This window comes from Orycteropus afer, unplaced genomic scaffold, assembly GCF_000298275.1.
Source record: "Orycteropus afer afer isolate SDZICR_OR568_19922 unplaced genomic scaffold, OryAfe1.0 scaffold00620, whole genome shotgun sequence".
NCBI classification, from domain to species: domain Eukaryota; kingdom Metazoa; phylum Chordata; class Mammalia; order Tubulidentata; family Orycteropodidae; genus Orycteropus; species Orycteropus afer.
This window is the reverse complement of record NW_006922207.1, coordinates 441715-457420: the sequence shown is the minus strand read 5'-3', so window position 1 is coordinate 457420 and position 15706 is coordinate 441715. Positions and strand designations below refer to the sequence as shown.

The window sequence follows — 15706 nt, the reverse complement described above, 5'->3', positions numbered from 1 at the left end:
TTGTTAAGTTTCTTTCCAGTTGTTCTATCTGTAATTGAAAGTGGTGTATTAAAGTCTCCTACTATGACTGTGGAGTTGTCTCTTTGCCTTTTCAACTCTTTTAAAGTCTGATTTATGTATTTGGGGGCTCTTTTATTGGGTCCGTTGATATTTATTATGGTTATATCTTCTTGTTCAATGCATCCTTTAATCGTTATATAATGTCCTTCCTTGTCTCGTATGGTGGTTTTTGTCTTAAAGTCAGTTTGATCAGAAATTAATATTGCCACTCCTGCTCTTTCACAGTTGCCATTTGCTTGATACATCTTTTTCCAGCCTTTGATTTTCAGTCTATTTTTGTCTTTGTCTCTAAGATGTTTCTCTTGTGGAGAGCATATTGATGGGTTTTGTTTTCTTATCCAGTCTGCAGCTCTCCATTAAATGAGTGGTCCATTTAATCCATTAACATTCAGTGTAATTATTGACAAGTGTGAATTGGTTGCTGTCCTTTTGTTATGTGTTTTTTCATGCTGTCCCTAGTTTCTTTGTTCCATATTATTTTCTGTGCTGAGCTTATTATGTTTATGAATCATGTTATCATTTCCTTTGTTGCTGTTGTTTTAGTATTTGCTGAATATTTGTGCTTATCCTCTTTTTTATTATGATGTGAAAGTTTATCATTTTTCTTTGAGGTTACCCTGTGATTTATAATTTTCTCCCCAAGTTTAGAACAGTCCATTTATCTTGCAACTCTCTTGACTTCCTCATCATTTAGAAGTTCTGTAACTACACAGTATTTTCCCTCTTTTTGGTTAGTTGTTGTCCTTATTTGCCAATTGATGTCTCTGGTTCCCTGTTTAAATCTTGTTAGCTTATTTTACTTCGGATTTGTCCATAGCTATGGTTTCTAGGTTATGTCATCTTGTGTGTTAATGGTTGGTTTTTGTTTGCTGGTTTTGGTTCTCTGTTCAAAGGACTCCCTTTAGTATCTGTTGTAAGGTTGGTCTGGTTTTAACAAATTCCCTTAATTTCTGCTTATCTGGAAATCTCCTAATTTCACCATCATATTTGAGGGACAGTTTTGGCAGGTGTGTAATTCTTGGTTGAAAATTTTCTCTTTCAGGATTTTTTATATACCATCCCATTACAAGGCTGTAAAGCAGCCTGCCTCACCTTTTTCTTGCAGAGCAGCTGGTGGGTTCAAACCTTTCAGTTAGCAGTCAAGTGCTTAACCATTGCACCCCAACTTTCCTTTCTTGTCATTAACAACAACAACAATGAAAACTTACTGTCAGTGAGTCAGTTCTGACTCATAATTGTCACCTTGCCGAAATGTAATCTTGGGCTAGTCATTACTTGTCCAAATGGACTTTCTTACCAGTAAAATGCAAATACAGTCAGCCCTCCATATCCATCTGTTCTGCATCTGGAGTTGCAACCAACTGGGGATTCAACCAGTTGTAGGTTGAAAATATTTAGGAGGGAGAAAAAAGAGGATTAAGTGATCAAGGCAGTCCCTTAAAGGCAGAAAAAGAGTAGAAAGTGCTGTTTACATAGTTGTGCATAAGTTGTATGTGCAAATACTGTGCCATTTTCTAGAGTTGAGCATCCTTGCATTTTGTTATCTATGGGAAGGGGGGTTCTGGAACCAATACCACACTGATACAAGGAATGACATAATAGCTATTCTGTTTCACAAGCTAGTAGTGGTAAGGATTATATTGATTATTGTGGGTAAAGTTTAGCATGCTGCCTGGAATATAGATTTTCCATAATGTCCTAATTTGTTTTAAATTGTGATTTTTCTCTAAAAATCATACAACTGTTTGGTTTCCTGCTCTAATTAATATATGTTGTTTATTTTAGCATGGAAATATTAAATATTTTTTCTAAGACTTTTTAAGTAAAGTTGATACTCAAGGAAGATCATTGCCATGTCTTGTATGAAGATCTTTGGGGAAAATGTCCTTCTAGATTTGTGTCAGGGATGGTTGGGTTTCTTCAGCACTATTCGTCCTCATAGACTCTGTGATCACTCTTTTATTTTCTACATTGCTGACCAGGAAATTTAAAGCCAAATGTTGCTTAGGAATTTGTGGTGTGAATATTGTACAGATTCATCATTGACTTCATTTTATGTGTTTACCCTTGTTTCTTTTACCACACCACCCCTGTGCCATTTTTCATCTTTGCCTTGTTAGTGGCGGCTGCTTTAAATTTTTAAATGCCACTTGGCTGTAAAATGCAGATAACTATTTGTGTTGCTCCTCAGCAACAGACCCATGTGTGCTCAGCAGCCTGTAGACATCCCCCCAGGCACAATAGAAACTGCTCTCATACCTTGGCATCATCTTCACTCTTCCCTCTCTTCACACCCAACTTCTTGATTCTGTCTTTCTGTCTCCTGAGTGCCTTTCTAATCTGCTCCTTCCTCTTCACCTCAGAATCATCTGCCATTGTTTCTTGCCTAGGCTCTTGTGGTGGTTTTAAGCCTGTCTACTTTGCTCCAGTACTGTCATCCCACCAACACATGCTCCACACTCTGTTCTGAGAGAGCTCTCCAGCCTACAAGTGCCCTCAGGTTTCCTTAGCCTCCCTTCATAGTCGCAGGTCTAAACTGGCTGCCCTGGCAGCCTCATCTGCTGATCTGCCCTGCATTTCCCAATAACCAGACTCTTCCATACCAAAGCATACTTTGCTATTAAGGCCCTTTCCCTGTGCAGGAACTGCTTATTTTCCTTTTTCTACAATTTTCCCTGTTCCTCAGAGCTTAACTGAGACATTGCCTCCTCTTCCCTGACCTTTTTTGACAGACTTGTCACTTGACTTCCTTGGGTAGAGGTTCCTTGGGCATGCTACTGTTGTCACACTTAACTACAGAGTGCTACCCCTCACCTTCTCAGGTCTGGCACAGTACCGCTACAAAACTTAGTAGGTGTTAATAAATGAATAAATGAGCAAGTGAGAGAACACAGAAAACGTCTTCCTGAGATGTCTACATGTGTGAGAAGTGTTAGCATTTTCACCTTTATGTTTTACTTACTGTAGTATTTGAAGATAAGGTCTCCTGCCTCAATGAACTTGGAAGTGCTTCAAGTTAAGTTGCAGTTTTGGGATACTTAACAAAGAGATAAATAACAACCAGCATACTTGGCTGACAGTGATTAATTAATTCATCCATTAACAGTGAAGTAATCCTAAAATCAAAACAGTTGTGAATGAGTTGATCCCAACTCATGGAGCCTCCATGTGTGTCAGTAGAACTGTGCTCCACAGGGTTTTCAGTTACTGATCTTTTTTTAGAACTAGATAGCCATGTCTTTCTTCTGAGGTGCCCCTAGCTGGACTTACACTTCCAACTTATCAGTTATCAGCCAAATACCATTTGTACCACCCGAGGATTCTGAGGTGATCCTAGGAACCTTCTATTCCATTTTTTCAAAGTATGGAAACTGACCAGCTGTTTACTGACGACAGAATACTTGCCACTCCATAATAAGGAGTGAGGAAGTTGCTCTATGATCCATCAATGTCCTGGGCTGCTAGGAATGGCTTTGTCCCCAGAATGGGCCCAAATCCATCAGTTAACAGATAAAATTACTGATTGGATGTAATTTGCCCATAAAACAGCTAATATGTACTGTTGTGTTTTCTCTCTCTCAATCTCCTCTCTCCCTTCTTTCCTCCCTCTCTTTCATTGATTCATTCATTATTAAGCACTTACTGTGAACTGGTACTGTGTGAATCACTGGGGATAGAAAATCAGCTGGGGTATGGACCCTGTCTCTACCAAGGAGCTAACAATCTAGTGTGAAAAGCCCTTACATGGGTCAGTTATTTAATGTAGAAATAAATACAACACCTGAAGTATGTTCTTAATTCAGAGGACAAAGAGACAGACTGTTCAGGAAAGCTTCAGAGTTGGCTATGCTCCTGCTAGGTTGTGAGGATGCATAGGAGTTCACCAAGCATGAGAGAATGAGGGTGAAAATAGCACATGCAGAAGAGCAGTAGGAGATAGTGGGAGAGGCTGGGATTCTTAAGAAAGAGATAGGAAAAATAGCCACTGCTTGGTTGGCAGTAATTAAGCAACTCATCAGCTTCGAATGCATCATGCTAGCAACTGCAGCTTCCTTCCCCAAGCCCGCTGCAGCAGGAGTGATGTGATTTCCGTGCTAGAGATGGTAGTGGCCTCGAGGACTCATCCAGGGTCCCATGGAAGTGGCTACAGCATTCCAACTGGGAGATGAGGGGAACAGGGGAGCAGAAGAGGAGGGGTGTGTTTGAGAACTCTTTAAGAAATAAAATCTACAAGATGTGGTGAGTAATTGATTGTGGAGGGTTAGAGAAAGGGAGGAGTTAGAGGTGACTCCCAGATTTTTGGCCAGAACTTCTGGGTGGAGAGTGGTAGAACCTGGACCAAAGAACCCTGCACTGTTGACTCATACCCAGTGTATTGTATGTGAAGCTTTTTCTAGTAGCCTTTGGGCTATTAAATAGATAACATGGCATTTGTAAAATACCAGTTCTGGCCAGAGACAGAAGTGATGGTTAATGAGTTGTTCCCGGAAAGAGAGGCAATAAGTCTTATCTTCTGAGAGTCACAGTAACTTCCTCTAATTAAGGAGGCGGATCGATGGAGACTGTGCTGCTGGCAGTGGTAAGAAGCCCACCCTGCCCCCATCTGTTTACTCATGGGAGAAAAGAACTTTAGAAAGGCAAAATACCTCTGATTAGTGTGGGAGTTAAAGAGAACTCTTGGTAGAGTACTCCTGGAAGAGGGGACTGCTTGTAGGCCAAGCTTTGGAGTCTAGTAGAAATCCCTGGAAAATTTGATCACCAGAGTAAGAGTCAATGATTTGTTTTTTAAAAGGGGCTGAGGGGCAATCTATTCAATCTGTTCTTAATCAGTATTCGAGTATGTATAGGGTGTATTGGTGTTCAAAGTTATAAAATGGTGAGAAAATAGCAAAATGGACCTATTTTTTTTTTAATTCTTCAGAAAGTGACTTTTACATAGTATCAGTCCAAGCTGTTCAAGCATCAGTATTTTTTTTTTTAATATTTTAAAAATCACTTTTGCCAGTAAAAAGTAGGTAGTAACTAAGTAAGAAAACTTAGTTCAGATTGAAGAGCCCAGGGTAAAGCACAATCAACAGACCCCAGTAAACTGTGGGAGCACATCTCACTGCTTTGGAGGGGTTCTCATTCTAGGGTCCCTGGACCTGCCAAAGAACTCCTCTTAGAATTCAGAGACCATGAGTTTGGTTGGGAGAAAAGTTACATCTTTATTTTGACCAAGTTCTCAAAAATTTCATTTTCCTTTTATTATGAATATAGAATTCAAAACAGTAGTATTAGCAGTATTTCTCACCATTAGAAATCACAGACCTTTTCATATTATTTCGTATTATAGTTGTTGCAGATATCTGAATATCATATATGATCATATATTCTAATAATTACTTTGGCTTTAAAGTAGTTATTAGATCTACCACTGTATGACAGTGGCTTAATAAATAAGTGCATACATTACTATGGGAGCTCTGGTGGTGTAGTGCCTAAGGCATTTAACTGCTAACCAGAAGGCTGGGAATTTAAACCCCAGCAGCCACTCCTCAGAAGGAAGGTTGGGCAATCTACTTCCATAGTGATCTGTTGTTGTTGTTGTTATGTGCCATTGAGTAGGACCCAAATCATAGTGACCCCTCCTTGGGTTTCCAAGGCAGTTTCAATATAGAAGTAGACTGCCCAGCCTTCCTTCCAAGGAATAGCTGGTGGGTTTGAACCGCCAGCCTTCTGGTTAGCAGTCAAATGCCTTAGGCACTATGCTACCAGAGCTCCATAGTGATACCACCTCGGAAACCCAAGAAGAGGTAGCTATGAGTTGGATCTGACTCGACGACAGTATGTTTGATTTTGATTTGGTTACATTACTATATCACACTTTAAAAATATATATTTTTTGAGATCTATACTTCAATATAATAGGTTTTCTTTTTAACCCTTTTTGTTCTATCTTATGTATTTAAAAATGTTATTCTGAGTAGGTTTCATCAGCTTCACAGCTTCCTAGGAGGGTCCATGGCACACAAAAGGTTAACAACCCCTGGCTAAGATCACGTAGTTGTGGCATGTGACCTCCACCTGGTGGCAGCATACTCCTAGAAGGTTAAATCTGTAACTGACAGTTGTGAAGAACTTTTAAAAAAGAAGTGTACTTGAGTATGGTTTTCAAATATATTTTACCACAACTAACATTAAGAAGTAAATTTTACATCTTGACTCAACATTCATAGATAAATTTCATAAAACAGTACTTGATTGGCCTTACTATGTGACATATCAATATATTCTTTTCAGTTCTTTCATTTTTTATAAAATACTGGTTGTTAACACACTACATTACAGTTTAGGAGGTCACAAAGCAATGTTTGACAACATCATAGGTAATCATCTTTGGTCATGCTACACAGTTTATTGCCCAATGAACTTCATATTAGTTTCTCTCTCAAAACACCCACATACTTTCAGAAACATAATTCTTGCAATTTAAATGCCTATCAACAAATAGTAATATCTTTTCATGCAGCATTTGAAATATTGTTTATTAGTTATGTATAATTTATATACAGGAGCTCTGGTAGCATAGTGCCTAATGCACTTGACTGCTAACCAGAAGGCTGGCGGTTCAAACCCACCAGCCACTCCTTGGAAGGAAGGTTAGGCAATCTACTTCGGTAGTGATATTGCCTCGGAAACCCAAGGAGGGTTGCTATGAGTCGGGTCTGACTCGATGGCAAATAACAACAGGAACAATTTATTATATACAGTGAAATGCACTGATCTTAGTTGTATACCCCACTGATACACAGTATGTTTCTAATACCCCAGAAAGTTCTTTGAGCCACTTCTCTGTCAATGTCTCCCTAGACAGTCTGATTTATTTCACCATAGTTTTATTATTTATATCCGTAGAGATACCGCCTTGGAAACCCAAGGAGGGGCTACTGTGAGTCGAATCGACTTGATGGCAGTGAGTGAGAGCTTTATATAAATGTAATCATGCAGTGTGTATATTTTGATCTGACTTCTTTTGCTCAATATAATGTTTTTGAGACTAATCTATGTTGAGGGTATCGATAAATTGGTGAGTATCATTCCATTGTTTGAATGTACCACAACTGTTTATTCATTCCATTGATAGACTTTTGCATTGTTTTAATTTTGGGCTGTTTGCTTTGAGGTGGAATTCATTCCGCAGTAAAGGGTTTGCTTTTAGTTTATGAATAAAGCTTCTAGGCACATTTGAATGTAAGTCTTTGTGTGCATATATGTTTTCATCTCTCTTGGGTAAATAGCTGGGGATGGGATTGCTGGGTCAGTGAGTAAATGTATGTTTAACTTTATAGGAAACTGCCAAACTGTTTGCCAAGGTGGTTGAACTATGTTACATTTCCCTTAGGAGTGTATGAGGGTTCAAGTTGCTCCACATCCTTGCCAACTTTTGTTGTTGTTAGTCTTTTTAATTTAAATCATTCTGATCAGTATGTACTTGTTTCTGTTGGTGACTTTAATTCACATTTGCCTGATGACCAATGATGTTGAACACATTTTCATGTGTCATTAGTTTATCTTTTTCTAAGAAATGTCTGTTCAGGCTTGGGTTGTTTGTTTTTTAAAATATTGATTTATGGGAGTTCTTTACATATTTTGGATATCAGTCTTTTATGTCAAATATACGGCAATGAGTTTTTTAGTTTATACTGTGAATATTTTTTCTCAGTCTGTGGCATATATATTCATTATATTAACAGTGACTTTTGAAAAGCAGAAGTTTTTCATTTCAACAAAATCCCAAGTTTTACTTCTACTGTTGTTAGTGCTTTCTGGGTCATAGCTAAGAAATTTTCCTACTCCAAGGTGAAGATAGTTTTGGCTTTTATGTTTAGATCTGTGATCCATTTCAGAAAGAAAGAATTTTTGTTTATGGTGTGAGATAGTTGTCAAGTTTCTTCCCCCTCTCCTCCATTTGAAAAAAAAAAAAAAAACCTGCCATTGAGTCAATTCCAACTCATAGCAACCTCCATTGGATTTCTAAGGCTATAAATATTTACAGAAGTAGAGTGCCTTTTTCCTCTTGCGGAACATCTGGGGGGTTCAAACCACTGGCTGTCTGGTTCACAACCAAATGCCTTACCCACTGTGCCACCAGAGCTCCTTATAGGTATCTGGTATTCTGTTTCTCCGTTGAACTATTGCACAGAATTAAAATAAACAAACAACAAACATCTGTTCAGCCAAAGAGGTGGGTATGTGACTTTTCCTTTCAGGCCATAAACTGACCCCTGGGCCTGTGAAACATTTACACCTGCAATCTTAGTTTTTCATTCCTTTCTAAATCAATCCATGTGCTATGGAAATTTTCTAAGGAGGTTAAAATTTCCCCCTAAGTAGGTAAGGAAAGTCTGAAAAACTTTCCCAGAGGCATAGGCAGAGACATGAACATTTATTCAGAATAAAAACAGGGAATCAGGAGAGAAAGAATATAAAAGATAAAGAAAGCAGGCTTACAAATGTTGCTAGCAATTCAGCATCCAGCGGCGGTGGGCCAGAGTGGATCCAAGATGACTGCTAACCCCCTCCCACTTTACAGGGGTACTTATACGTAGTTTGAAGAATTGGGGATGGGGGCTATGTGACTGGCTTCAGACTCGGTGGTGCCAGGCCCCGATTGAGAGGGTGCCCCAAGCCACCACCTGTGTGTGCTCTGATAAGATGTTGCCGTTAGCAAGCTTTATTGCTTAAAACTATTCTAAGGACAGGTTAATACATTGCAGGGAATGTGGTTAACACATGACAGTGGGGAGTAGGGGAATATGTGACCAGGAGAGAGTGAAAAAATGGCTTGTAATTCTTATAAGCGTGGCTAAACTAGATGGAATCTGAGAGCTATTTTAAGGGGTTGCAGTTACTGACCATGTACCATGCAATTATCTTGGCATTCTCAAAAATTTATTTATTTATAGGGTGTGAAGATTTATAAGGCTACAACTTTTTTTTTTTTGAACAGCTGTACTATGCAGTACAGTATCCACCAGTCACATGTAGCTATTTAAATTAAATTTAAATCAATTAAATAAAATTAAATTAAAAATTCAGCTTCTCAGTTGTAATGACGTGGCCAGTGGCTACCCTGTTGAATAGCACAGGGATAGAATACTTCTATTTTTTCAAAAATGCTGGACAGTGCTGATTTGTAGAATAAAACCAAAGAAGTAGGCTTTGCACAATTTTGTAGCATATTTTAATAAAACTTTTCTTTAGTTTTGATAATCATCATACAGCATCTACCTTTCTGTCTTTGGTTCTTTTGCCCTTGCTTCCATTTCCATCCCAAGATGTCCTGTCCACCTAATAATGCAGTAGCTCATATCTGTTCTTTCATACCTAGCAGAAAGAATTCCCCTGGCTGCCTAAGGAATGCTTCTTTTCTGGAACCTACCTAGGACTGGCCTATTTTCTCAATGGGTGATAGTTTTTCAGCTGCCACTGGATGCCTGGGCTTCCCCCTTAGAGGTGTGGACCAGAGAGATTTGGTCTTTTTCGTCCTGATTTTTTTTTCCATTCCTGCATTTTTCCTTAGTATTTGCTCTATAAATTTTAAGCTTGCAAAAAGGAGTATGAGCCATAACCCAGTACCATATTAAGATTTCTGTCCCAGAAAATTGTTGAAAAGAAATGAATTGCCATTTCATTGTGAGTGACCACATAGGAATTTATGAGATCGTCTTTCATTGTTTGCTGGGCGTGAACCTCACAGACACTGACTCTGCCATTATGTCTTGCAGTGTGGGAACTTTGCTGTCCTGGTGGATCTTCATATATCACCTCAAGGTTCAAACAAAGATACCAGCTGGTTTTCTGAAGAAAAGAAAGAGGTACAACAAAACTGTTTTCACCATTTAAATGCAAGTAGCTGCTGCTATAAGAAATATTAGCTCTCTCCAGCTTTCCATTTTCATGAAAAGTGGGCAACAATATTGAGTAGTAATTAACCCTTGAAGAACAATTATTGTATTCTGCATGGCATACCACAGATACCCACCCTCTTATTTTCACTTTTTTCTTCTTCAGAAACGGTCACATCCATACATTTCATATGCTGAAACCAGAAATACTATACATACTATTACATTAATATTTATGAATATATTAATACATACATTAATATGTGTTAATATGAATACATACTGTTAAACCAGAAATTTCCAAAACTTTTTGTTTTAGGGGAAGGAATCCTTTATATTAAAAAAAAAAAAAAAAATAGAGAAAGGAAGAAAAGATGTTAAAGTGAGTACTATAGTTGAACAGGGCTTTTAATCCGACTGGGTTTTGAAGTGTTGGGTTGTGCAGTGTAGAACTGAGCACCTGGAGCAGGTGTGTAGGTTAACACAAGTCTGATCTTTCATACCTGCCTGAAATCCTCATCTTCTGTATTTTTATCTTCTACTATCCTTTTATTATCATGAGACTTTGACAACAAATGAGGAGACATTTGACTGTGTTCCTTCCTTCACTTTGGTCAATGGGTAAAGTGAATAGTCATGTGACAGGATCTTGAAGTTTGACCTCCCTGAGTCTCAGCCTCCTTTTCTTCAAACAAAGGGGTTCAACTAGATGCTAAGTCACTACCCACCACCCTCCTGTCAGTTTTTTACACTGTGCTTGTGTATTGCTATGATGTTAGAAGCTATGCCACCGGTATTTCAAATATCAGCAGGGTCACCCCTATTAAACAGATTTCAGTGGCACTTCCAGATTACGACAGACTAGGAAGAAAATCCTGACAATCTACTTTCAAAAATCAGCCAATGAAAATCTTATGGATCACAGCAAATTATTGTTTGATATAATACTGGAAGATGAGCCCTCTAGGTTAGAAGTCACTCAAAATACATAGTGGTTGCAGTAATGGGCTCAACCATATATACCAACTGTTGTGAAAATGGCACAGGACCAGGCAGTGTTATGTTCTGTGGTACATAGGATCATCGTGAATCAGAGCTGATTTGATGACAACAGTAACAGGTCACTCCTGACTCTAAGCTGCTTCAGTCTCATCCAGGTGCTGCTGTGACTGAGTATTATTTATAAGACGGGTTGAAATTTCACGTTCTTAGCATCCTTCCTTGGATTTCTGCTTACCAGAGTGCAGGAAGAGTGAGGCAATGGCTTTTACATAATTTCCAAAATACTATAGCACTTCTTTTCATCCATACTATTCATTTGTCATGATAGCTTTTTAGAGCTAGAAATGAAAATAAATTTTATAAAAAGATTTTATATGGAGAAGAAAATAGTGATGGTGTCCAAAAAAAAAATAATAATAATAACTTTCCTATAACACTTCTTTTCAATGCATTTTCGAAGATCATTAGAAGAAAAAAAAGTCCTCTAAAAAGAAAAATTTTCAGGGTAATACATTTTCAGTTAACAGGTAATAATATTATCAAAACTTTGCTGTCATAAGTTTGCAGAGGATACCAGATGGCAAAGAGCTAAGAGGAAGGAAGCACAAGATATGCTATGATGGAACTTTATCATTGAGGAAATAACTATAGACTGTCATCTTTAGGATTTAGTATTTAGCATGTAGAAGACGTTTGTCTTCTACTGTAACTTGCCTATCTGTGATTCCAAGCTTTAGTTTACTAGCACACGTCCCCGTGATTCAGAACAGTTCATTCATTTCCCCAAGTGACTAATATACGCCCAAGGAGAGCTCACTCAAAAAGTGTCTGACTTGATTTATATTAGCAGCATTCCAGAATCCACCATTCCAGACACATGTTTTCCTCCATTCTCACCCAGCTTTACCACCTCTTATACCTTTCTTATTGATATTTCATCAGTTGGTTTGGAAGGCTTTAAAATAAAGCTATGGGTAAATGAATCACCTCCTATCCATAGTATGAGGCCAGGTCTCTAAGGTGCCATACATAGCTGTGTGTCTCCACCTAGTCCCTTCTTCAGGGCAGTGGGGCATGATGACTTAGCAAAGATGAGAGCTGCACGACAGGACCTGCAGAGCTGCTGCTGCAGCAGGTTTACAGAGGTGCAGGCCATGCCAGCCACCTGAGCTTTCCTCTGAAAACAAAGTCATTCGCTGCTTCTATTTTAACTTGTGCCTTTAAGTGTATTCACTGGTATTAAGGTTGCTCTGGGATAATTTGTGTTGGTGTTTGAGTGTGTGTGTGTGTGTGGGCATGTGTGTCAGAAAGGAGAAAAGCTAGTCAAGCGAAGAATATGATTTTAGCCTGTGTTCACCATCTTGACACTTTCATCCCTTTTATCATTAGATCGTCTCCTCATGATTGGAATCTCATGAACCACCAATATGATTGTGCTTTAACAGTCACTTTATATAGTGAAAGTCCAAGAATATCTAGTTCCTCTGCAGAAAAAAGAACTGATTATATGTATTAAATATGTTTAAGTCTAGCACAAGTAGTACTTGTACCCAAACAATTGAACTCAAACCATTCCATTGTAAACTTGTAGAAGCGAACCTAAGCCTCTGGTAGCCTGGAGATGCCAAATGCATCTCTTGCTGTCTTGATGATTTTAACTTGTTCTCTTCTGCCCCTCATGTTTTGCTGGGAAGTTTCCTTTTCTTACATTTCTCAGGTTCTGAAGGAACTGTTTCACTAAATGGTGAAGTTATTGGGGTATCTTGACCACAGTAAATATAGTCTATCTTTCATTCATCAGGCTTGAGTCATTGGAGGAAAGCCCCATAACTATAGGGAGAAAGTTTGTGTATGGGGCTTTACTCTATTTTTGTCATGTTATTTTTAGTTCTAGCCTTATAGGGCATTTATGGCAAAATTTTAGCAATTTTTGTTTCCATGTATGTCTTTCACATATTTTCTAGTTCAGTCATAGTTGAACCCTGCATGTGAAGCAAAATTCCTTAATTAAAACAAGTCTGAGGATGGTTGCTTTTCTGAACAATGCCAAAACACTTAGCTAAATGGGTATCTGTATTCTCCAAGGCACTGCGTCTTTGGGCTGCAAGATAGGAAGCAGGAGAAGAGGACCCCAGTCTTTGTATTTTATCTGGAAATTCATATTTGAGAATTAAATCAAGGGGTTTGGGTACTGTTTGAGGGGTACAGCCTTTACAATGAAAGAAAACTTTGGCTATAACTGCCCTTAGAAGCAGCTTAAAACTTTGGTCTCATTTTACTGTATGAAGATTCTAAGAGATCAGCTTGAGATGGCATTGCAGGAAACCAGTGAAACAGGTTTGAGGTGACCTCAGCAACTCTGAGCCTTTTGCAGTCTTTGGGAATTGAATCAGAATGATCAGTTCTTAATCTAAATTAAGAAGGGTAGGTTTCGCTTGCACCTAACAGCAACATGTTATGTTGAACTAGAACCAAAACCATATGTTTTTGTTGCTTAATATTAATAAATACTAATCTCTTTTAAAGAAATATGAGAAACTAAATTATTTTCAGCATTAATAGGTGAATATGGGCAATCCTACTTCCGCAGTGATACTGCCTCGGAAACCCAAGGAGGGGTCGCTGTGAGTCAGGGCTGACTCGACGGCACATAACAACAACAACAACATAGTGCAGTTTTAACAAAAGCTACAGGCATATACATCATCATCAGCAAGAGCATGGAAGAAAATCAGTAATCTCTTTTCTGCTAAACTTATTGCTCAATGCTCTTCTTTCTTCAGTAGATTAGTAAACCTGAGATTAGTATGACAGTGTTTAGATTTGTACAAATTTGAACAAGTCCAATGAATAGGGGTTTTTAATAAAAATCACGGTTTCTGGCTACTCTTGAAAAATCAGAAGATCTGTCAATGCTATGTCTGTATCTTTACATGACAACAGTCCACTGAACCACAGAGAGATGCCCCCTAGGACTGGGCTGCTATCTGCACACATACTATGAATATACAAGTACACTTGGCTTCTTCCCCTAACCCCAGTTCCCTTCCTGGCACAGTGAGCTTCTTGCTGCCAGCCAGGGTTGGTTCTATTTGACTTTTTGTATTCATCCCAATACAACAATTAGTTGGTGTTTATGTGAAAATGTTCTTTACCTCATTGGTTTTATCAGCTCATCATATGAATTTTCATATTGAAGTCAATGTGATTTGTTTTTCTTATTCTCTTAGAAATGTGAAATTGAGGCAGAGAGAAAGGAAGTTGATTTCCCAGATCAAAAGTGAGCCAACATCATGGTTTTGAAGAAACTTTAGTAGCAGATTAAAGTCCGTGGTGTTACCCATCTGCATATATGACATTTGTCGTGGTAATTTTCTAAGGAGGTTAAAACTTTCTCCTGAGTAGGTAGCGACAATCTGAAAAACTCCCAAAGGCATAGGCAGAGACATGAATGTTTCTTCAGAACAGAAACAGAGAATCAGGAAAGAAAGGATTTAAAAGATTAAAGAAAGCAGGCTTATAAATATTGCTAGCAAGTCAGCATCCAGCAGCGGCGGGCCAGAGTGGATTTAAGATGACCACTAACCACTCCCACTTTGCAGGGAGGGATACTTATACATACCTGAGTTTGAAGAATTGGGGATGAGGGCTATGTGACTGGGAATGGAGGGCTACATAACTGGCTTCAGACTCGGTGGTGCCAGATCTCAATCAGGAGGGGATCCTGGGTCACCACCTGTGTTGTGCTCTGATAAGATGCTGCTGGTTAGCAGGCTTTAGTGCTTAAAACGATTGTAAGGACGAGTTAATATACATTACAGTAAAGGTAGTTAATACCTGACGGGTGTGAGGGGATATATAACAGAGAGGGAAAGGGAAAATGGCTTGTAGTTCTTACAAGCATGGCTAAAAGAGATGGAATCTGAGAGCCACTTTGGGAGTGGGGGTTGCAGTTACTGACCATACACTCTACCTCCAACATTCCCAAAATGGTCCTTACAATCTCTGTGCCCCTTCTTCCATTATGTCACTTGGACCAGGGTGTTGAAGTATTGCAGTTATATTCTACAAATACAGTATAAACCACAACATTTAAATAGCAAGATCAATAAAAGATACTATGGATAAAGCTCCAGGAAGGCAAAGATACATTACAAACTACATTAAAAGGGAGGAAGAATTGCTTAGGAGTGGAGATGTCTTTCCTGTCACTTAGACAGCTCCACAGGTTTCATTCATGGGCAGTAATTTCCATGGTAATCTGGCACTGGATGAAATGCGTAGTTCTCCGCTCACCCTGGAATTGGATTGGTTGCACACTTCAGCCACTGTCAGAACCCAGCTGGTGAACAGATTGCCAGAGACCCTTAAGGACAATAAGATAAAGTCTTTAAAGGAACAATCAAAGCATTGACAGGTAACCCAGGTCCCTGAAGTTTTGAAGTATTGATTGCCCATCCTCAGCTTTCCAGATGGGGTATTAGTTGGGGAGCAGCACCTTCCAGGAGAGAAAAGTCATTACAGGTTAACATCATCAGTATAATGAAACATGAAAATCCCTTCAGTAGGTTTCTACTTTTGAAGGTCTTGAGCAGTCAGGCCATGGCAGATCATAGGGGAATGACAGTAACCCTGGGTTAGCATTTGAAATGTCCAGGATTCCCCTTTCCATTCAAAGGCGAATTGGTCTTGATATCCAGGAGCTATATAAATACTAAAAGATGCATTGGCCAAATCTAGTACAAAATGATAAG

At 38.8% G+C, this 15706-nt stretch overlaps 1 protein-coding gene across 1 annotated transcript in view; it reads left to right on the top strand.

Annotated features, from left to right (window-relative positions):
• The first annotated feature begins 4615 nt into the window (after positions 1-4615).
• LOC103210510 (SLX4 interacting protein) overlaps positions 4616-15706 on the top strand; it is a 109517-nt gene continuing 98426 nt past the window's right edge. The window contains 2 exon segments of the mRNA XM_007956427.1: positions 4616-4639; positions 9831-9920. Of these exon segments, the coding sequence (XP_007954618.1) occupies positions 4616-4639; positions 9831-9920 (114 nt within the window).